The sequence below is a fragment of the Acipenser ruthenus genome, chromosome 13 (genome assembly GCF_902713425.1).
Source record: "Acipenser ruthenus chromosome 13, fAciRut3.2 maternal haplotype, whole genome shotgun sequence".
NCBI lineage: Eukaryota > Metazoa > Chordata > Actinopteri > Acipenseriformes > Acipenseridae > Acipenser > Acipenser ruthenus.
The window spans coordinates 20,672,905-20,696,055 of record NC_081201.1 but is presented as its reverse complement, the minus strand read 5'-3'; the positions used below and the strand labels follow the sequence as shown (position 1 = coordinate 20,696,055).

The 23,151-nt window shown below is 39.2% G+C and overlaps 1 protein-coding gene across 3 annotated transcripts in view; it reads left to right on the top strand.

Annotated features, from left to right (window-relative positions):
• The window catches only part of LOC117418215 (G protein-coupled receptor kinase 5-like), a 124,884-nt gene that overhangs the window by 5,044 nt on the left and 96,689 nt on the right, over nucleotides 1–23,151 (top strand). For 2 of the 3 annotated variants that reach the window (XM_059035707.1, XM_059035708.1), the window contains exon 2: nucleotides 21,418–21,465. The exons of the other annotated variant lie outside the window; for it this stretch is intronic. In XM_059035707.1, the coding sequence (XP_058891690.1) occupies nucleotides 21,418–21,465 (48 nt within the window). The remainder of the gene's footprint in view (nucleotides 1–21,417; nucleotides 21,466–23,151) is intronic. 3 annotated transcript variants of the gene reach the window in all.

Sequence of the window (23,151 nt, the reverse complement as noted above, 5' to 3'; positions counted from 1 at the left end):
CAAGCAATTCCAGACTTGTACATCCAACACCATACAAATATAATTATTTTCTCTGAATTACAATCAAGGAGGAAGATTGTTTCTGTTGTAGTGTATTGATAAGGGTCTGAAATGAGTAAATACAGAAACAATTGTATATAAGCCTCTAACATCACAGATATTTTGAGACCATCCCAGAATGGATGGTGTCATTCTGTAATCACAGCCATGTCAGGGGATGTATATCACCCACATGCTTGTTATAGACCTCGCTGAATCAGCCCATTGCGTACCATGGCTTTACAATGTAGCCTCATCTTGAACTGTGGCGAAGCTGTCAGAACAGTCCTTTTCCTGTCGTGTTGTTTCAGCTCATTGTTAACGGCAGCACATTGTGTTTAGGTAATTTGACAATGGGGCATTGTTGTCATAGGGAAGGCAACACAGTTCAAAGGGTTACTCCCAGGTGTGCAACATAATGATGAATACTTTTTACAACACCCCAAGGATACAGTTTAGGATACAGGAGCCACCCTTACAGTGACATTTAGAGCTAAACTCCCTTATTTATCTGATTTATTGCTCAGTTTTCAAAGATTTTGTTTGGATATGTTGTGTGAAAAATTAAATATGTTTATTATTCTGCATTTTGGAATTCATCTACTGTGAACATGTTCTGGAGGGAACTCAAAAATCTGTAGTCTTTCGCATTGGACGCTCATAAAATAACTTCCACCATCAGGGTGAGTGGAGAGATCAAGCTCTGCCAGCTCGCAATCCTGACTGGGACTGACAGAGTCCCAGTTGAAATCGATTGGATCTCGATCTGCTGCTGATGGAAATGAACAAGTCTGATTTCAAATTGCTTTCGAGTCCCTGTGGCAGATGGAAATGTAGCTTTAGTTTAGTTTGCTTGACTACACAATCACTTCTGTCTTAAAATCTTGTATTTTTGAAGAAGTGCAAGACACAAGTGCTGTGGAAACTGTTTTTTGTAATTTTTATTTATGCATACCAATATATTTAAGAAAGACACTAGCACACAGCTCCACAGGCAGACGAGCCCACAGCTCCAGAGGCAGACGAGCCCACAGCTCCAGAGGCAGACGAGCCCACAGCTCCAGAGGCAGACGAGCCCACAGCTCCAGAGGCAGACGAGCCCACAGCTCCAGAGGCAGACGAGCCCACAGCTCCAGAGGCAGACGAGCCCACAGCTCCAGAGGCAGACGAGCCCACAGCTCCAGAGGCAGACGAGCCCACAGCTCCAGAGGCAGACGAGCCCACAGCTCCAGAGGCAGACGAGCCCACAGCTCCAGAGGCAGACGAGCCCACAGCTCCACAGGGAGACGAGCCCACAGCTCCACAGCTCCACAGGCAGACGAGCCCACAGCTCCACAGGGAGACGAGCCCACAGCTCCACAGGGAGACGAGCCCACAGCTCCACAGGGAGACGAGCCCACAGCTCCACAGGGAGACGAGCCCACAGCTCCACAGGCAGACGAGCCCACAGCTCCACAGGCAGACGAGCCCACAGCTCCACAGCAGCTGGAGCCGAGCAGATGTTGGCAAAGGACTTAATCAAACTTCCTGTGTTGTTCCTTCCTGTGGGAAGGAAAACCGCTGCCATGACTTTATCCCTCTGAATATCTCATTGCGTACGACTTGTTTACTTTGATGGCCAGGCTTGCAGTAAGCAAAGGGTGTTTATTATAGTCGGAGCCAACTGTGTGACTAGACCTGCAGTATAAGCAAGTCTGGAGATAGACAGAGACCCAAAGTAGGGTTGAATTCATTTGGCTATATTTTTGTAACAAATCCCTCACTTTTAAAGTGATTGTAGCTGGGAAAATAATTCCAGACATTTTCTAATCCATTTCCAGCCATTCACTATATAGGTGTCCAATGTGTGGGCTTTGAAAGAAATCTGTTTTAGTAAACATTTTCATTTTAAAACTACTCTAGGTTGAAGAAGTCTGTGATTTCCATTCTAGTTTTCAGATTGCACTTCATGGTGATTTCACCTGGAAAGTGAAACTGTCCCACCCCTTCAGGGTCTTCATTACCGTCTTCCCACGACAACAAGACTGGTTGAGACAGGTTCTGTATCTCACACTCGATGTAGTCAAACTGGCTTCAAAGGAAGTGCGTCATCATGTAGCCAGGAGGTGCGTGTAGAGAAGAAACTGACAGGGAAATTGCTGCTTTTGTGGCTGATTTTCTTTCATATAGGTAAAACACACACAATGTTTTCTTTTATTGTTTTTCTTTATTATATTCACCGAAAGCAGGGAACTTTGTTAAAATGAATAATGTTCATCCTGCTTCATCACACAAGACTAAATTCTGAAGTAACATTGCTTTTTTTTAATTCATGAAAAACACAACGACAAAACCTGGCTGTTTGTTTTACTGTGCTCTCCTTCTTAACCAGATTCCTTTTGAATTGTAATGAGCCGATGGTTAAATGTATTTGATACCGCTGGTTTCTTTAAAACAAAGCACAGTACGATCCCAAAATCCCTCAGTGATCTTTGATACATGGCAAGAATTTTCGAGGTTGTCCAGATTTGGGGGGGGGGGGGGGAAGCACTAAAACGCTTTTTTGATTTTGGCTGTGGAAATGAGGCATACTTTGTTGCTACCAGCCTTAACCTTGGGGGCTCATGATTGCTAGCAAAATAGACAAGGGTTTGGTATTAAGTCAAAATGTATGGCACCCCCATTGCCATACTTTATTTTGGCTACGGTGCTGCTATAAATTAGATTTAATCTCTGTCTCTGTCTCTGTCACACTAGCATATTGTACCTTGTCTCTCAGCAAGCCTGAGCAAGGTGGGGTTTCTGGAATGAGGCCTGTATACCAATGACAATTAGGAGTGTGCACCGTATATGTCTTCCCCCTTGAAACAGTGAGTTAGAGAGTCATCCCCATATCCACCAGTGCAGAAACAGTAAGAAACGTTGATTAACACATACACAGATACAATTCAGAGGTTATCAATTCTCTTACTAGCATTTACAGCATTAAAACATTGATAATGTGTTGAGGATCTTATCCAATTGTGATAAAACTTGCTAAGGACATTTGTTAACACAGAATCTGGATGATGTATTCGGTGGATGTAGGTCACTTTTTTACGATAGTGGTAGCCTGACTTTTGTACTTACACTTTGATCTATTGTTCTGGGGTTCAGGTTAGGTTCAGGGTTGGGTTAAGCTCCATTGTGAGTAATCTATGCAAACACTAAGTACAGGAGAGTGTCTTATTTGTGAAAGTCATGCTGAGGTGCATTCACTCTGCTCTGCTCAGTACGGAGATGGACAGGATGAGTCTTTCAGGGCTGAACCAGGCTGTTCTATAAACAGACAGTGCCATCCTTGCTCAAGAACAAACCGATATGACAAGAGGGCAGAGGGCTGGATTCAGTCTTCGACACTGCAGCCTTGTTCTATGAAGGCTGCTCTAACTGCTGTGAAGGTGCCACTGTCTTTCAAAAATGAAATCAATTGCCTTGTGTTGCATTGGTAGTGAGAGACAATGCACAGCAGGCACCATGAGAGCTTCCTATCACAGCTCATAGAGAGAGAGCAGAGGAAGAGGTGTACACTGGAAATAGTTCACATTACCTTACATGTCTGTTAGTTACATGTAACTACCAATGCATTAAGATCAGATGATGTGCCTACTTTTAAAATCCCTAGATTGAGATCTAATATTGGCCAGCATGCCATTGTATACAACAGCCACTTCACAATACCTTTTTGAATCACTCAAATATTATTTTAAATCTGACCAGGACCCCTTGAATATGAGATGTATATCTCAAGAGTTTTATCCTGGTTAAATAAATACATTTGAAAATGTGAATTTGAAAAGAGCACCTCAGTGCTGACTTGAACCCCCCCTGCCTGAGCAGTGGGTCACATGGTCTGACCATTGGCCTAAATGAGAACTACACTATGATAAGGAACCTGGAAAGAGCATCACTTGAGCAGCTATGGCACTGTACTGTACTGTATTTGATAATGTATGTTTCTAAGTGTTCGTGGCTACCTCTAATCAGGTTGAGAGTGTATTTCTCATGCCCGTGAGTGAAGCAAGTTTATATGGAACCTGTTGGGGTTTACATGTTTGAATTCTTTGTCCTTGGCATTGTGAGATCTACACTCAGTGAAATTAGAAATGTAGTTACTGCTAATAGATTCCAGTTGGGATGTGACTTACAGTTAAAGACTAGAAATGTCCCCAAAGATTTTCAACAAAAGAGAAGAGGGGAGGGAGTGATAATGTTGGTAAATACTAAGCACAGGCATGTCTTTTATTATAAAATATATAAGATTAATGTCTAAAATATCTCTAAATCAGATTTTTACCATTGTCTACATACATACATATACATATTTTAACTACATACATATTTTTTTTATTAAACATTATCTGATTTTTTTTGTTTTTACATTTTTACATAAACAGACCTCGCACAGAAAAATAATTTAGTTACCATAATTTCTCATTAGCGGCAGTAACGGCAACATTCAGTCCCCCACTCTTTTTAATTAACTGCCTATTTACAGTAAATACTGCCCATGCCCTCTATAAAAAATAAAATAAACTAAAAAATATGTATTTACACTGGCCTATTATTGGGGCTGTTATAATAATTGCACATACAGCAATCTACCCTTTAAAAAAAAAAAAAGTAACATTAGGATTTGTATTTCAGTCCCATTGCACCGAAGCAGGGCTCTAGTATACAAAACAAGACTGGGGTTTCTCAGTATTTAAGCCAAAACAGCATTTGCTCCAGTGTAATGTTTGCACCACTTGAAATAAAATAAAGAATTAGCATACTAATACAAAATATAAGCAAACAAGCAATTTTTTTCCCCAAAAGGAATAAACAGCTAATGCTTAACGACTGTATCTTTTGACTCCCATTCCAGCCGACAGTTGCAAAATCTGCACATCATTATTTTCTGACTGTCAGTTGCATACATCCCCTCATGCTCAAATTCTTTGCAGCGTTGTTAAATTGTTATGCGTGGTTTAGGCATTTTAGAAACAAACTTCTCTTCTCTTCTATCACAATTTTAATTCCCAGACGACTCGCTTCAAATTATACATTTGCGCAAGTGCTAGTCAGAGCTTCCGTTTCCCTTCAGACCGTGTCTATGGTAACGGCTGAGCCTTGACAACTACAGTTGCAAGTATTTATTCAAAGTATTTTTTGTATAAAGCTCCCAATTTAAAAATGTCATTCTATGTTTGCTTTATAATGATTTTTTAGTTTTATTTCGTTTTATATTTGCATTTCGTTTTATTTCATTTTATATGTGGCATTTCATTTTATTTCGTGCTACTTCGTATTTGCGAAAAACACAGGGCTCTAATAATAGAGATACGATTTATAGATTTTGCAAGCGCCAATTAAATTTTTGTTGATGAATCAATCGCCATGGTGCCCTATTTGGAGCCTCACGCAGCAGTTACCCAGTAATGTTGCTTGACTGAAGCTCTTCCATTTGTATTTGTTTTGTGATGAGAAATGGCAGAATCTAATGAGAAACATGTGTCATCTTCGTGCTTTGTCTCAATGCATATGTTACATTATTATGTACTGTATAATAATAGGCACGTGCATGTTTTCAGATGTCTTTGAACTCTTGAGCAGAGTCAGCAGTCTTCTCCATGCATGCGACTGATTTATTATCTGTCTGTTATTCCATTAGGAAATTGCTGATTGCACTGCTACAATAAAACAATTCTGTTTCTGTTATTTCTGCTTGTTTTTATAGTAATGTAAATTAAATATTGTTGACATTTGCATTCGTATCATAAACTACAGAGAACAACCTAAGCTGCCCTTATCTAAAGATGTGTTAGACAGCTAGCTGAGATGACGTTTCCACATCACTAAGGCATGTGTTTTGTAATATGCCTGAAGTAGGTTTGTTATGTCAGTGGTTAGCAGACACATATCTTGGTAGCAATCGAAATAGGACTATTAAAGTAGTCTGGAAAGATAAGGCCCCTTCATGCCTTTATGGTTTGTTTATTTATGTTGAGTTTTGCAGACAGATCTCTTTTCAAGAGGCACATTTCTTCAGCTTTGTATAGCACAAGCCCAGGAGTACCACGGCCAGATTATAGACTGGTGTAATACAAGGATCTGACTAAAACATTTTAACATGTATGAAAACAGCAGAGTTAGAATACAGTAAAGGCAAACAATGTTTAGCTTAATAAAGATCTCTCCAATAGTGGTTAGAAAAGAAGCTAATTGAAATAACAAACGTTTTGTCTTAAAAGTCTGTTTTAATGTCTTCAATCAATTCAATATACTAACATTATTTAGGTTACAGGATTTTTCTGGAAATATTATGTAAAAACATGGTATCATTTTTTGCCTTAACTGCAACCCCTGCTGTAAACATATGAATTTATTAAGTTGAGTGTTTTGTCTTCCTTTCCAACAGTTTGGTCTTCTGGGACTGAATAATCTGTACCATCAGTTCTGCAGATATTATAAAGGATTAGTTCATTTAAATAGGCAATTAAGTCTGTATTTTTTTCATGGTTATAACAGATTTCACGATTTCCGTGAAATTTACCCATTGTTATGTCATACGTAGTTCTCCATGAAAATTGCCATTTCTGAAAGTATAGTGTAAATATATATATATATATATCACTTAAATACAAAAAACATTTGCCTTATTGGCGCACTACCTGTTACACTGCATTCAGAACCTGGCTACCGGTTTAGTTTGCTTCTGGTAAATTATTGAATGACTGCATCGAGCTGCACGATTTCTTCAAAATGTCTTCAACGAAAAAGACACCAGCTACATCAAAGTTTGTTAATATTTCTGCTAAAGAACGCTCTGTCCAGTACAAGAAGGGGACATTTCATATGTCTGTTGTTTTCACAGTGATTTATGTTTTTATTTTGTTGGTTGATTCACTGATGGTTTTAAAAGGTAGGCATAAAAAACGAAACATTCTATAAATTTAGCTTGAACTGTTTTTCAGGTAAGCATTTAAATATTTAGGAACATTTGTTGTATAATAACTCGAGAAAATGATCAATTTTGAATGTGGCAACTTTGTGAAATATCATGCACTGCCTCATTTTAGACTGAAATAAGCCATTTTAACAGTGAAAAAAATCCAGCTCTACCGTCTCCACAGATATTACACCATAGTTATCCTGATGTGGGTTTATGAATCAGATGAAAAGCCTGGATCTGGAAACACTGCCTGTTTTATGTATAACCCTCTATGTGTCTTCTCTGTCATCCTTTGTTGCTCATTTTTAGATCATTAGGAACATTAGTGTCCTTCTTCAATCAAAAGTCTGCTTCTGACTTAAAAGCTGAATTTCGGAAGGTTTGTGGAACTGACCTCTAGGGGTGTACATTCATCTCTAAAATCTCTATATAAAATCTGAGGGGATAGGCATGACTGCTGCACTCCCCTGCTTGCCATTTTTCAAACTTCCTCACTTCAGAATCTCAGCTTTAAACGAGACACATTTTGTGATGTAGACATACAAGCTCCAAAAAGGGGGGCTTTGAGGCGAATCCATTTAAACGGGGGTCGAACATCATTTAAACTGATTTCAACAGAAAAGGGCAAAGTGCATTATCAAAAGTGAGATTCGATTGTGAAAGACATTGCGCAGTGAGATGGTGTGTCGTCTTTCCATTGCTTATGAGAAGAATGTCCGTCAAGCCTCACAGATGTTGGTACATTTAAATGAACAGGCCTGTAATTCTTAACAAGCCATGTTATTCTGTGTAATTCTCAATATTCTCAACTTCTTTATTTGTGAAGCCATACAAGTAATATTATCCCGAGCTATTCTACTATAAAGCGTCACTGGAACAGTGTTTATTTTCATGATGTAAAAAACTAAGATTTGCTTGCTGTAACAAACAGAAGGCTAATACAGGTGTCCTGTTGTAAGTGACTCTACATATGTCCTATTGTAAGTGACGCTGCATTTAATGCACAGTTCACAGCCTACCTCTGTAAAGCGCTTTGTGATGGTGGTCCACTATAAAAGGCACTATATAAAAATAAAGTTATTATTAAAAAATAAAGATATTATAATACTGTAATTCCCCCTTGATACAAGTTCCAGCCTGAGGTTGATATATATATATATATATATATATATATATATATATATATATATATATATATATATATATATACGCAAGCTTGTAAATTAGACTATACAGTTTGTTTAAAGAGTTATTATGTATTTGTACAACATGACAAAAACCAGAATAGCATTCAAATAATCAGTCAAAGTAACTTCTATAGAATCAACTGTAAGAGATTCTCTCAAAATCACTTTGCTTAAAACTAAGTTGCATACAATTATAAAGAAAACTCTTTGGTACTTTCCCATACACAAACAGACAAGAAATAATCATTATTGTGGTCCTCAAAGGTTCCATTCCTGAAATATCTGATTCCGTATACCAAGATATTCTGTTACAGTTTTCCAGTACTATAGCATGTGGCAAAGTAACTTCTAAGATATTATATATAAGACATTCTCTGAAATGACTGCACAATGAATACCATAAGTTACCAAAATGTGTGTCCAGTAAATCTCTTTTCAAGTATGATTTCTCATCCAGGTGATAGATTTCATCAAGGGACAGCAGTGAACGCGGCCGTAACTTTGTAAAGTCAGTTTGTATTATTGAAATAAAGTTTGATGTCCATGAGATTCTAGTAGAGTGTTGTTGACTTAGCTCAGGGGTTTTCAACCAGGGTACACGTACCCCTGGGGTTACTTCTAAGGGTCAGGGGGGGTACGCAGGACGACTCAGAAATGCAGAAATCAAAATGAAAGCAGAAGAAAATAATGATCTTCAATTGATTTTGTTAACAATATTATATATTATCTCTAAACCACTGTGCATGAATATTTTTGTTTTGCAGCTCGAAGTGAACCGCAGATAAAAAAAAAAAAAAAAAAAAACCACACAAAAAAACCCAGAATCTATCACCTCTGCACTTTCCTGTTTCCACCTGTACGCATGCGTGATTTCGATTGAGTGGATTTCCACTCCGATATCTATTATTAGGGTAGGTGAAGCACGTGATTCTGGCTATGGAGAGCGCTCTGTGCTGCTTATTAACTTTGCTGTTTTCAACTTGTTGTCTAATTGAATACTAGTTATTATTAATATTATTTAGTCATTGAACATAGACTTGGGGGTGAACCTCCTGGTAACAAGCCCTTTCTTTAACCACTGAGCCACCAAGCCTCCTAATCAGGGAAGCACAGTGTAGAAGTACAGTGTAAATGCTCTGGCAAACATAAATAATCATAATACTCTGACGGTTTTTGTTTTATTTATTAGGCACAGCTGCATTTTAGTAACAGTAATAGTGGCTCGTTGAATTTATTTTCTGTGTTTGATGAAATGGATACATTTCTTACTTGCAAAAGAAAAACAGAGGAAGAAAACACAAGAGTCTACAGAAAGTGCAAAGTGACAAAGTTATACAGAGTCCCTTTGGATAATTTTTATGTTGGCTTTAATAAAAAAAAGTTTGATTGTTAGTTATTATAGTTTTATCTTGAGGTTAATGTTTTTGATATTGTCAACATTTTAAATGACACACATAATTATGCTGGGATGGGAAGTAAATGGTGACGGGTCATTCCACTCCAATTCAACCAGAAAAGGGGCATTTTGTTGCCCGACCATCTCAGATTTTGCTAGAAAAATTGAACTGGGGGGTTTCGGGCCACAGAGTTCAGAAATGCTAATCACAAAAAATAGATTACCATGGTAAGCTTAAGTAACTTGAGAGGTTAACAACTTCCGGCATCACTAGAATGTCACTTCTAATCCTACTGGAATCAAACTAAAAATCTCAGTTTGTATGACAAATATATAACTATGCAACTATGCAAAAAGGAAAGGGTCTTAAACATTTTAAAAGTTGCATGCAGAATGTGGTTGGTTAACAACTGCTACAAAAACCACATTTCACAAAGTTCAGTAATCATTAAATTTAAAATGATTGCTGGCATGAACTGGAACAGGGAGCGAGATTTTCTTCACAATGTTCTTCCATTCATAGAACAGTGGGAAGGGCCACTTGAAGGTGTTTGGTCCGGCCAGATGCATAACCTTCACATGTGCTCCATCAGAGAACTTCTCCAGGGAACATTTTATAATCATACAACACCTTCACCCAGTCACCAACTTGTAGACACAGCTGAGCTGGACCCTCCTGGACAACTGCGCCTTTCAACACTGTCACCACACGGAATTCCATACTTTCACTGGTAAATGAGACCTTTATCTTGCCTGGGGTATCGGGTACAAAGTGTTGTGCTTCCCTGGAGCCGGTGATGGCTAGGGCATTGTCATACCTGGCATTAAGGAGAGGGTGGTTCTCTTCAACCTGTTCTTGAGCGACGAACATGACCTGCACACAGGTTACGTGTCCTTTCACCCAATCATACAGCTGGTAAGGGGTAAGAATGTTGTTGCCTTGAAGACTATCTCGTGCTGCTCTTGCCTTAATAGTACCTCCCACACCATCACACTGACTTTTTCCATGTGACGTGGCAAAGTAATGCCATTCTGCGGTGATACTGAAGCTAAGGTTGATGAAGTTTTTGCGATTCTTGTACTGTCTAGAAGCTCCGTCACTGAAGTAATGTATATGTTTCAAGTCAAGGACCTCCCTCTTGATTTACTTCCTTCTGAAATGCATACACTGTCGATGTGGAGTGCTGCATTTCATTACTCATCACTGCAGCACTGATGTGCTTGATGAGTTCACCGTCCTGACGGAAGTAGAACACAAATGGATGGAGTGTTGCCTGAGAATTGTCCCAACAAAATCCTTGGGCAGCATCTTGGAACTATAATTTTCTGCAAAATCGAGCAGACAGATGGCTGATTATCTATCAGTTTGTAGTTTTTAAAATGCAACTAATTGAGGTTTTGGTAGTTTCAAATGTGTCACTGTAACAAAGAAATTTAAGTTCCACATGCAAGTTCATAACCCCTCAGCTCCAACCTACTGCCATTGGAAGCACACCCTGTCACTTTTTACCCTAGATCTAACCCCGGACAATGCAATATTGAAGAATAAGGCCAGTTCGGTTAGGACTATGTGGTACTTTAGCCTCACCAAAGTGGCCATAAGCAATGCTCGAATGCATGACAAATGCAACTTCAAAAATCCACTGATACCAAAATGTTTTGCTTGTTCTTGTAGATCTCATCCAAAAATATCTTTGGGTGATTTTTTGGCGCCCCCCCACTATGTGAGTTATTTTGGCCTAAACTTGGTAGAAATACCAAAATTTCTAATTTCAGAGGGGGTTAATGACCAGTGGGGGGGACTTGAAACCAAAAGTGTTTCACAAAATTTGGGAGAGTGGTCCCTAAGGTTCTTACAGCAATACTAACATTTTAAGACCAGCATCCCCCACAGGGTAAAGGGTTGGCCTGAAGTTCAAATAAACCTCGTCTGGCAACTTGCCAAAAGTGAGTTAGGTGCTTCTGGTATTTTTTTCTTGAAAGCCCTATTCATTACGAGTCGAACGAGGTGTACACATGATGGTAGCGTCGAAGTTGAGCCCAGGGTGATTTTTCTGGTCACGGTCACTTTTTCACTTTAGGTTGACCTTTGCCAGGTCACAGCTTGAAGGGGAAATAAAAATAAAAATTCAGCATTTCTGAACTCGTTGGGTCCGAAAACCTCCAGGTGAATTTTTGTAGCAAAATCTGAGACGGTCGGGCAATGGCTCTGGTTGAGTTGGTATGGAATGACCCTAACGTGATAAACATTTACAGTGCACACTATTTTGTATTTTTATAATAACTTTAACGAATAGAAAGCGATTACAAGTGTTTCCAAAGAGATTCCCAAATATTGTCTTTTAATTCTGTGTATCCAAATACTTGTAATTTAAATGTTTTAAGACTGAGGTATTCTGTCCTTACCCATTAGTTTGTCACCTAAACTGTTGTGACATAAATTATTTATTAAATAAACGGGGGGAAAAAAAAGAAATGTGTTCATCAGATTATTCTCCATTTTATTGTATAGTACCACTCAGTAGAGCGAAACTTGTAAAGGGTACTTGAGCTGAAACCTCCTGACAGAATGGTACAGTTTTAAAAAAATCTGACGAATGGTCCGGTTAAGTGATAATATGGTTAAAAGATTTCCAAATAATCCAATTGAGCCAGTAAACTTTCCACGCCTTTGGTAAAAGTTGACTTTATCTGTCAGACGTGGATGAATTTGTTATAGTCAGACCCTTGAGAGTAACTGTTACTGTATGTACAAATATGCAAATACTGGACTCGGCTTTCGCCAACATAAAATGAGATGGTAGTGGTGGGGACCAACCAAGACGTAGCTTCATAAATGGTGACACAAAGCAAACTTTATCAGGAGTTCACCAACAATCAGCCAAAATGAGCATTCAAGCACAGCGTTGATACAACAAATGTGTCTGTTTCACATCGAACTCGAGTGTGAATTCCATAGGGAGCATTGCATTGGCTCTGGCGCTCATTAAAACAACACTGCTTGAAATGTGTTTGGTGACAAGCATTTTTATATTCGCTCGCATAACAGAATTCATAAAATATCAAAAAAATAGCAAGCAAAGGAAACCAATGCATAAATGCAGTCTGAAATAAATAACACCCATTCTACTGTTCATAGTGTCTCCTTTCTATAGGTCATTTGACTGGTTACTGGGTTTATTATATTTTTGAGAGATTATACTGAAATACAGTAGGAATTTTACTTTCATTTTCCAGCTAACTCAAATGAAAGAACATGGAATATGTGTTTCAATTTCGAAACGGTATTTGAACATGTTCGGCCCAGCTCTAGCGCTGTACATGCACTATGTCTGAAATGAGCTTGGTTGAAATGGTGTCAGGTGGGGATCATTTCTTTATTTGGCATGGAATCGCTGTACAGGTTTTTGAGAACAGACCCTATAGCCGCAGCATATTGAAGGATAGCTTGCGGTTCTGCTACAGAACTGGTGCCTCACCTAACGAGAAAGCTAGCTGGTGGGAACAACTCAAACACACTTCGCTGCTGGAAGCCTCAGCAAGCCATTAGCTGGAATGTGCGGTGTAATTGTCTGTAAAATGCAGTAGCATGTAGGAAAAATTGATTATAGATCTGCCTGTTGTTTTGTTAACATTAGTTGTAGCATACCGCAACAGAGTTAATTGTACCTAAATATACACAGAGACGTCAGTCGTTGTAAGGAGTGACCTGGCCATGTGTGCTAAAGATGCTGTTCATTCAGTTCATTTGGCTAACGATCTGGTCTTTAGGCATTCTGCAGATAGTAACGCTTGAAGGGGTTCCTTAAATCTCTCCTGTGGTACACTTCCACTCACTATGTAGGTCTTACTTGTGCAGTTTTGAATGAAACACATGTACTAAACATGTCTTTTCAATGTAATATATGATATCTAGTACCAGGTTGAAGAAAACTCTGTTTGCATGTCTTACTTTCAGGTAGTGTAAGATTTCTGCACCTGCATTATACACAATTATGCCTTTTAGAAACACTAAGAGAAACTGTTTGTATAGTTACAGATGAAATAGCTAATGCATGACAGTTATGCATTAAGCACTCCCTTTACCATTTCGTAGATCAATATTTTCTGTGCAGTTGAATAGCCAGCAATGCGTGGTAACCAGGATCTAGTGTCTACAAACTAGATAAACAGTAGTGCTGTCATATCATGTCATTGGACACCAGTGCTGATAAAAGTGTGGTGCAGAACCAAGGCTATTTTTGTGTCGGACAGACACAATCAGCACATAAGGGTCTCATTTTTTTGATTGAGGACCCAAACACAATATTCAAGTATCTGCAATAAGATAACAACTTGGAATAAGGCAAGGGGACAGCAAAAAAACTAAAGTTTCAAACGTTCAAGCTCTTAAACAACATTCGAAACCAAAGCATTAATAGATTGACCTTGACGCAGAGTGTGAAATACAAAACAACCCTAGAAGGATATTCACAATTCATTTGAACCTGGCTGCATCAATATTCTGCTGCTATAGGGGCCACATTATACTGTGCAACTAACAAAGATGCCACTACAGGCATTTGCCAGTCATGATTTCTCTCTCTGAAGTGTAGGAAATGATTAGGGCTGAGTCAGAGAATGCATGCTGAGAGTCGCAGATTGCAAGTCGATCTGCGTCACATTGCCAGGGATGTGCGATCTGCTGGCTGTGCAGGAGGGTGTCACTGTCAGGATCTCCCTGGTAAGGGGCAGGAAGGCGGTACAGTGTATGACAACCTATATTTCAACAGACAAGCCGTATGGCCAGGCTACTGCAGCATTCCTTTAACATCTTTCATTCTGTTACATTCCAAAACAACGCAGCATTCCTTTAACATCTTCCATTCCGTTACATTAAAAAAGGACAGCAGCTAATACATAACATGGAAATCAAATCTTAAATGTTATAGGAATGCCATCAGGAGGGAACGAGTGTGTTCGACAGCTGGATCTTCAAAGAATATTTCAAGCTGCAGCCTGACCGAACCAAAAAAAAAAAATCAAAACATTGTTTCAAAGTAAGAAGTTACTGTAGCTAGTTACAGTTTTGTTCAAGTAACTTGTAACCATAACAAATTCATTTTTAAAAGCAACTTCCCCAACTCTGCTTACAGTAAGCCTTTATTGAAAAGATCAGCTTTGTAGGTGTGTACTGTAAAATGTTTGTAACAAAAACTGACCAAAATAGCAAGGAATGTAAGTTAAATTAAAATATTCCCAAGACTTATGTATGCAAATGTATGTCATGTGATCTATGTGAGGGTCATTCTGTGACAAATCACCCAACAGGTATACCTACCATCTCCGATTCACACCAAACTTGGTTCTTTGGGTTGTTTCAGGCAAACAAACTCAAATGTACATTTTTAGACTGATCAGGCAAAGGGGTAAAAATGTGGTTGACGGATTACCCCCACCCCCCTTTACGTTGGCCAACCTTTTACTCCAAAACAGTTTGTGCTACAGCAAATTCAAAAAAGGTATACAAAATACATTTGAAAGAAAAGAAAAGGAAGTTATACCTTAACAAAGTAACTAAGAAAAGGTCAAGGTCAAGGTCTGTGCAAAATTTCAGGAATGTAATTTTTGGTTTGCTTTGAAAAAATCAAAACCTAACCTCCCCACAACCCCCCACCCCCACATTCTGAGATACCTAAATAAGTAAAAAAAAAAAAAAAGTCAGCACCTTTTATTCCAGGTGAAAAATTACTTTTTTGCAACAAAAGTCACACCAGTCAATGACCCCTTCTATCCCTCTTGATTCTGAAACTTGAAGCCTTGTGAGGAAGATGAAGGGAGACTAGGGCCTATAACACTGCAAAGAATGAAGGATTTGGCATCCTTCTCTGGCCAGCGATACTGCTGTGATTTTCCACCAGGGTGCATGAATTGGATATAAAAGTCACCAAATTCCTTAGAGACATTTTCAATCATACCCATCCAATACATATCTGTGTAGATGACAGAAACAAAACTTCCTCTCTGATATCTTCTTCCTCAGCTTTGGATTCATCAGAGGCATCCCAGGACATACTTAGAGTGTCTGATTCACTTATGGAGAGGGAAGAGACTTGAAGCTGAGTCTGGGAAATGGGGATGAATCTATGCAGGTGTTGAGTACACTTTATGGTTAATGCGGACTTGTACCTATGTTTTTAAGTGTTCAGCATTAGCCAGGATATCTTTTTTGGATACAAAGATGAAGGTCATACTGTTAAAGGCAGTCTTGCAGAATGAATACATGCCTTCAGGGGTTGCAATCTGGCCATCAGTGGGACACTGCAAGCTCTTATTTGCAGTCTTTCGCTTGACTGTTCCCCCAATACCATCGCAAAGGCCTTTGTCATGTAAAGTTGCAAAAAAAGATCTGTTCTACATCCAAGTTGAAGACCAGTTTATGGTGGAAATTGAACCGGTTTTTGTATTGGGCAGCACAACCATCACTGAAGTCATGAATTTTCCTCAGGTGGGGAAGTTTTTCCTTCATTTGGGGGAGGAGTTGGATTGAAAGAATTCCTGGCATATATTATACTCTACAGTTTTCAAATTCTGAATTGAGTGTAAAACCTGGATTAAATATTCCATATTCCATATTCCACTTTACTTACTATGATAGTGTTTGTAACAACTCCATGTCCCATAACAGTAATTGTTCACCTGGAAGAAAAAGGTGTTCACTAATGATATGTTAATCATTTACTCATGTCATCTGATTCAAATTAAATGTTTGTTTCCATGAAGATTATTCAGGTTTCTTAGAAATGGGGTGGGGGGGGCTTTATATATTTCTATAGGGTTTTCATAATAACAGTTTATTTTCTTATAACTGAATCAGCATATACCTTCCTGAAATTTTGCACAGACAAAGCTGTGATCTTTTCTTGGTCATTTTATGAGATTTTTATTTTTGGCATGTCACCCCAAGGTCAAAGGTCAAAAACCTTAGATGCAACTTACTTTTGTTTTCTTTCAAATGTACTTTTTTGAATTTGCTGTGCGATTTCCAGTAAAATGACAACTCCCACATGTCTGTAGCACAAACCGTTTTTGAGTAAAATGTCAGTTAAGCTGGATACTTTACTTTTTTGAGTAACTATTCCGTAGAAATCAGATTTGTGAATCTGATTATTTTTACTGAACGGTAAAGGTGAATTGGTTTGGAAGCAGGCCCAATCATTTCTCATGCAGGACTAGGTCAGCTAAGTGGTTTAATCAGATTTCCCTTTTCTTGAGCTGGAATGTCAGCTACCCTCCCATGTTGTTACTCTCAGCTCTGTTTAATAGGTCAGCTGGGGCCATGCTAGTTCCGCTGCCTCCCTCTCCCATGTAAAAGAGCTTCATTTCCTGACCCACCCTCTTCAATGCCAATTATCAAATGCTTGACAAGGAAAAAGGAACACGTTTTGTCTCAAAACACAGAGAAAAAAAACAGCAAATAATGATGCAGACCAATGAGAAACAATTACAGCTCAGTCGAGGAATAAAGTAAAAAAAAAAAAAAAATGATTTGGACACTACTGAGGTCTGCAGCAACACTGGATGCAAACGGATACAAAGAAAAAAAGACGCATTGCATAAGCCTGGAGGGAACTAAAATGTACTCTGTCTGCTGTTAAGAAAAAGACTGAATCTAAAGGTGCTTATCGGCTGCAATTACCCTTGTATTGTGGAAAGGTCTTCTTTCAGTATTCTGTTTCCTCTACAGTGGTTTTCAATGTTGCTTATAGGTGTATTGGTATAGAAATGTACAACAGTGTCCATTGCAGCATTACAATTACAATTACAGTTACAATTTGACTTGCGGGATTATTTAAGCGATAGTGCCTGTCAATGAAGGCTCTACCGTGTGGTAGTTGACTGTGATTGGAGTTATGCGTCCCAAGCCAAAGGCAGGCAAGTACCATGACAGCTTCCCCTCACAGCGAGAGTGAGAGAGCACGAGCGTGAGCACCCACACCTCAATCCCGACCTCAACACCCCCTGCTTGCCATTCAGTCCTGGGCCTCTCTCAAGATGAGACTGGTGTTAGCATCAGCTATAATATATAATATAACTTGCCCCTGTTTTCTTCTGTTGCAGATCTTTTGGTTCTTTGCATGTAGTTTATACTGCAGTCTGGAATATGCAGGGATCTCAAAGGCAATGCTATAGGAAAAAAGTTGCTGCTGCTTCCTGGTCACTTGAGGAGTTGTAAAACTCACTCAAATGGTATAGTACTCTGGTACTCATACTCTGTTACTATGGTGCGCTAAACATACCAGGATACAGAATTATATCTACAGCATTAAATTTAAACGTTAAAAAAAAAAAAAAACGAGCAAGACATGCAAGAGTAAAATAAAATATTTTTAAACATGGATAAAATAAGATGAAAGCAACTCAATCCGACACGCTCCATTGACTGTCAATAGAACATCTTCTCCAGGGGATCTTTATATCCCACAGCCCTTTGCATGCAGAGTGATGGACCTCATAGAGAATCAGTGGAGTTGAGTGGTGTAATATACAGAATAACTTTGAAGTAAGTGTATCGATAAAAACCTGTTTAATGTGGACAGGTATATTGTAATAGTCTTGTACTGGTGTTGAAAGTGAGTTAGGACAGAAAGTGTTAGGTATATTCTAAACCCAAACTAATTTTAGCAGCATTGTTAAAGGGGCAGTTTGGACCTATTCAGGGCTCTCACAGGGTTGCCGCAACCAGGTGCATGTTCTATAGACTTAGACTTGTGTCAGTCTTATTAGCATGACCCCGGCTTGAGAGTAGCTCTCTTTGATCTCGGGGTATAAACACGGCAGCATGTAGAAAATTGTACAGAATGAATCTGTATGGTAATTCTGCTAGTAGCATGTCAATAAGCTTTACACAGGAAGTGAGAAGTGCAGTAACGTGCCAGTGTTCTGCTGCAGTATGAGCCCAGGGTGTCTGTTTACTGAGGTCAGCTGCTCTAAAATATTTTGTTTCTGTTGCTGTCTAATTGTCATTCACAAGCTGCGCTGTAGCTCAGAAAAATAGAAATATTTACAAAGGAGGAGGTATAGGACTATAATATGAGGAGCCAGTGAATGTAACTACACTAAAACACATAATATGTAAACATGTGTAATATGCTAGTGTTGCATTTAGAACTGGGCTGGTGGCAGTGGAAGCACCGCTTTAGTTAACCTGAACCCAGAAATCATATGTTTTGGACTACAGTATAACTAAATTCTGTGATTGTCCTGGCAAGTTCTGCATGGCCGTAAACCCTGCTGACGGGGTCCTTGCTCTGACTACTGAGGTGGTTTCTAGGGGAGGGGAGTGGTTAACCAGCAGAGTTTTATGACTTCTTGAAGCCTCGTTCTCTCCTGGCGTTTTCCAGCCGGGCTATGCAGCTTTTCCACTGGGCTGGCCGACCGTCAAAACAGGAAGTGGGGGGGGAGCACACATCCTTCCAAGGAATAGCTCAGAACATTTCCTTGAAGCAGGCATGGTATTCCACACATATACACTATATTCAGATATATGCTGTATACATGAGAGGAATACATTGTATTATCTAGAGGTGAAATCAACAGTAATTAATGTACTGTGTAAAAAAACAGCCAAAAAAAAGTGTTAACGTGTTAGTAAGCTAGTTGTTTATAGTTAATAAACAAAAAAAAGTTCCCCATAAAAAATAAATCTCGCTCATTTAAAACAGTAGCCCTACCTGGTAAAAGCACGGCCGTGTGGTGTGCATGGTGAGTCTTGCAATCAGGACAGCGCAGGTTTGCACCCTGGTTATTCCGTGTTGCTGGTCTTCGCTGGGGATTCTGCAGGGAACGTTGCATTGTCTCTGGAGATAGGTTAAGAGGCAAAATTACCTTGCCAATGCTACAGTGGGCCCTACTGGCCAGGAACCCAGTGAGTTCAAAGCGGACATCTGCAGGACTGTCCTTTGTCCTACAGGGGGTCCTTATCTGCTGTGGAGCTCCTGGGTGTAAAGAGGTGATTAGCATGGTGATTGGAGGACGCCCACTGACTTTCAGTTTTCCTGAGCTGTTGTGTTGAGGGAACATAATTGGACATGCTACATTTATGAGAAACGAGAGAAATTGCATGGCATAAGGACAAGCACACGTATCGCTTGATGATGACCTAGACCACTGCCACATGTTTGCTGGCGCAGTCTCTTTTAAAATCAAACTTAAATCTCTGAGTACTATATTGAAAATCCATTTGTGACGAATGTCCAGAACACAGGGAAGCCTGCTTCTGGCATTAGTCCCAGGCACTACGTACAGCAAGCCCTGTATGGAATGCTGAATGGCCTTGCTGCTTAGCCTTGGGAACGTTATTAATGAAAGAAGCTGTTATTTACATTACCCTGATCTGCTGCTAGTCTTGTTTCAAGGAAACCTTGGTCTTGAAGGGTATCTAGCTCATGGACTAATTACATTGTGTACTCCTGTTCTCTGTGTCTCTCACATGTGCAGTTTTGATAGCACTCCTTCAATAGCAAACTTGTATTTTCATTTTACAAAAAAAAAAAGTGGTACCATAACATGTAAAAATAAAATAAAATATAATAAAACTCTTTGCACCCCTTTCAGCACTTTCTTCTTTCCTGTCCTGAAGTAGCCAGCTGTTTCCACTAATCTTTGCTTTGCAGTAAGTGACAACGTTTTCAGATCGGTCAGCTATTAAGAACCAGACGAGCTTAGATGGGCTGAAGAGCCGCCTCCTCATTCATACATTTTCTTCTGTTCTTCTGCTTTGACCCTAAAGAAGCTGCTGGAGTAACCTAGCAAGTGTACGAACTGAGAGCTTTCTTTAACCGATATGGTAGCAGATACCATTTTATAAAATGTGAAAACGTGTGCTGCTTTTAAAATTGCATATACAGTATGAGATCTAAATATTGAACGGAAGCGCACGTAAGAATTACCTAATTATTTCATGAGCTGTAATCAGTTTAATATGGTGTTGGCCTTAATAACGTCAACTCTGATTCATTTCAAGGGACCAGCAAAACAAATCATATTATATTATCAGGAGTCTAAGCCAAATGCATACTGTCAGTTTTTATTGAAGTTCCAGTAACACTGAAATCAATTTTCAATTACAGTACAATGAATTATTATTATACATTTAAAAGTACTGTGCATTTTATTCAAAATACGTCTAAGTGAACTTTTAAAAAGTATACATTGTAAATGAACTGCATTTCTGGCACTGAGCAACATCTTTCTGTTTCTTGTATGGTGCATTATCCACCGCTTTCAACAACTCCACTTTTGTCATAGGATCTGTAGTCCCCAAACTGCACTAAAATACAGTACAGAGGCGCTAATCTGGATGCAAGTTAATACAGTTCCCAATATCCTTTAAACTCAGTTATTCAAAATAGGGTGGATTTTAGTTTAATTCACATTTTTCTTCCCTGGGGGGGCTCCAAAATAATTTGCACAAACAGGAAATGTGTGTTAAGTAAATTTGGTATTATTACAAGTAATTTACAATAAGCTAATTTGTTCAGGGCCGTGTAGAAAATTCATGCCATTCACATATTTGATTACCAGAAACTTAGAATTAGATCTGAATAACTTGGATTTGGTATAGTTTCAAAAGTTAGTAATATATATTGTGTAAAATATATTATCGAAAACAATCTAATTTCATTGTATGCATGTTTTCTTAAATAACATCTACACTAAGAAAATTTGGATAACTAGAAATGCGGCAGATAACTGATTTTATAGTTAATGAAATGATAAACGTCAATGAATGTACTCAAAATCCTCTAAGCTACTGGTTAGTAGTTTCTTGCTGATTTGATAGCTGCATTAACATATTACAGATCCCAATTTGATTGGGTTGTGGATCTTGTGGTTCTTTGCTGATTTAGGTGAGTTTGAACTACAGCACATGTGTTGGGTGAGTTTGAACTACAGCACATGTGTTGGGTGAGTTTGAACTACAGCACATGTGTTGGGTGAGTTTGAACTACAGCACGTGTGTTGGGTGAGTTTGAACTACAGCACGTGTGTTGGGTGAGTTTGAACTACAGCACGTGTGTTGGGTGAGTTTGAACTACAGCACGTGTGTTGGGTGAGTTTGAACTACAGCACATGTGTTGGGTGAGTTTGAACTATAGCACATGTGTTGGGTGAGTTTGAACTATAGCACATGTGTTGGGTGAGTTGAACTATAGCACGTGTGTTGGGTGAGTTTGAACTACAGCACGTGTGTTGGGTACAAGGAAGCAGCAGCAACTTTTCATCTGTATTGCGTTTTAAGTGTCTGCATATTGCAAAGTACAATACCTGAAAGATCTTCAACAGACGAAAATGGGGACCAATAATCCTGAAGCTAAAATGCATTTAAAAACTTTGCTTAACAACATTTGCCTTTGCAAAGCCAGTTAAAATGATTTTGCGGCAGTGCCCCTCTGTTCACTTGTATAAGTGTAGCAGCAGAGTGTTGGGGGATGTGTCTGAAATGCTGTCTTCCTCACTACCCATGGTGCTAGGGAGAAAGGCTTGTGTTTACATGAGCCTGTCAGAACAATTCAGGAACACCTTGCATTCGAAGACATGGTTATCAGTGGGTTATGAACTAGCTACAGGAAAATTAAAATGTAAATACCTAATGTAACACTGTCAATAGGGTTTAGTGCCAACAGGAAACTAATACACTGTACTGTGTTCAGAGTCTAGACAGAAAGTTTCTACCAGTACGGTTCAACTCAAACCCACCAAACTTTATCTTCATACTAGAACCACATACTAAGCAGGCCACTTCTGAGGGAATAAATAATCTGAACAGTCCAGTCTCCATGATTCAAGCCTGCCCTGGACTGGAAGGAGCTCTCTTTTTTTCTTTAGGGGATTAGGGAGGGAGCAGTCCAGTCTCCATGCCTCAAGCCTACCCTGGACTGGAGGGAGCACCCCTGGAGATTGAGGGAGCAATTCAATCTCCAGTACTAGCTGTTTTTACCCGGGGGGGGGGGGGGGGGTAAGCACTGTGCTAAAAAAAGAATGAACATTATGTAACACTTGTAGTTCTTTGCGCTGCACTTAAGTTAATGTCATTTACAATCAGAGGTTAACTTGCAGTGGCTCTGCAGTGCCTGGTTCATCAGTGTGTCTGTAAATAGCAGCACTGTATACATGGCTGATGTTTCAAGGACCAGTCATCAACACACTCCTCCCTTAGCAACAGACACCTTGTTGATACATATACAGGGCCAGTGACCCTCCTCATTTAAATCTAGGGCTTCAAGGGACCGAAGAGGTCAAAGTCTGCACGCTAAATTTCATGCCACGCACGTGGGTGTGTCAAAGCAAATTCGTTTTGCATGAATCCATGGAGAACTTAAAGTAAAGTCGCAAACACTGACCATGTTTCATCCAATCAAATACTAAAGTGCGCCAGCTGGTGTCCGCAGCTTTGCAGTGCTACCCAAGGCTTAAAAATCTATTTTCTGACCTCGCTAACAGCAGCAGTTCCTGAGTAAAATCTTAATTTTTGTGATTTGTAGTAAGTTAATATGTCACATATAGGGTGTTTGTTATTGTAACAGAAAACACTG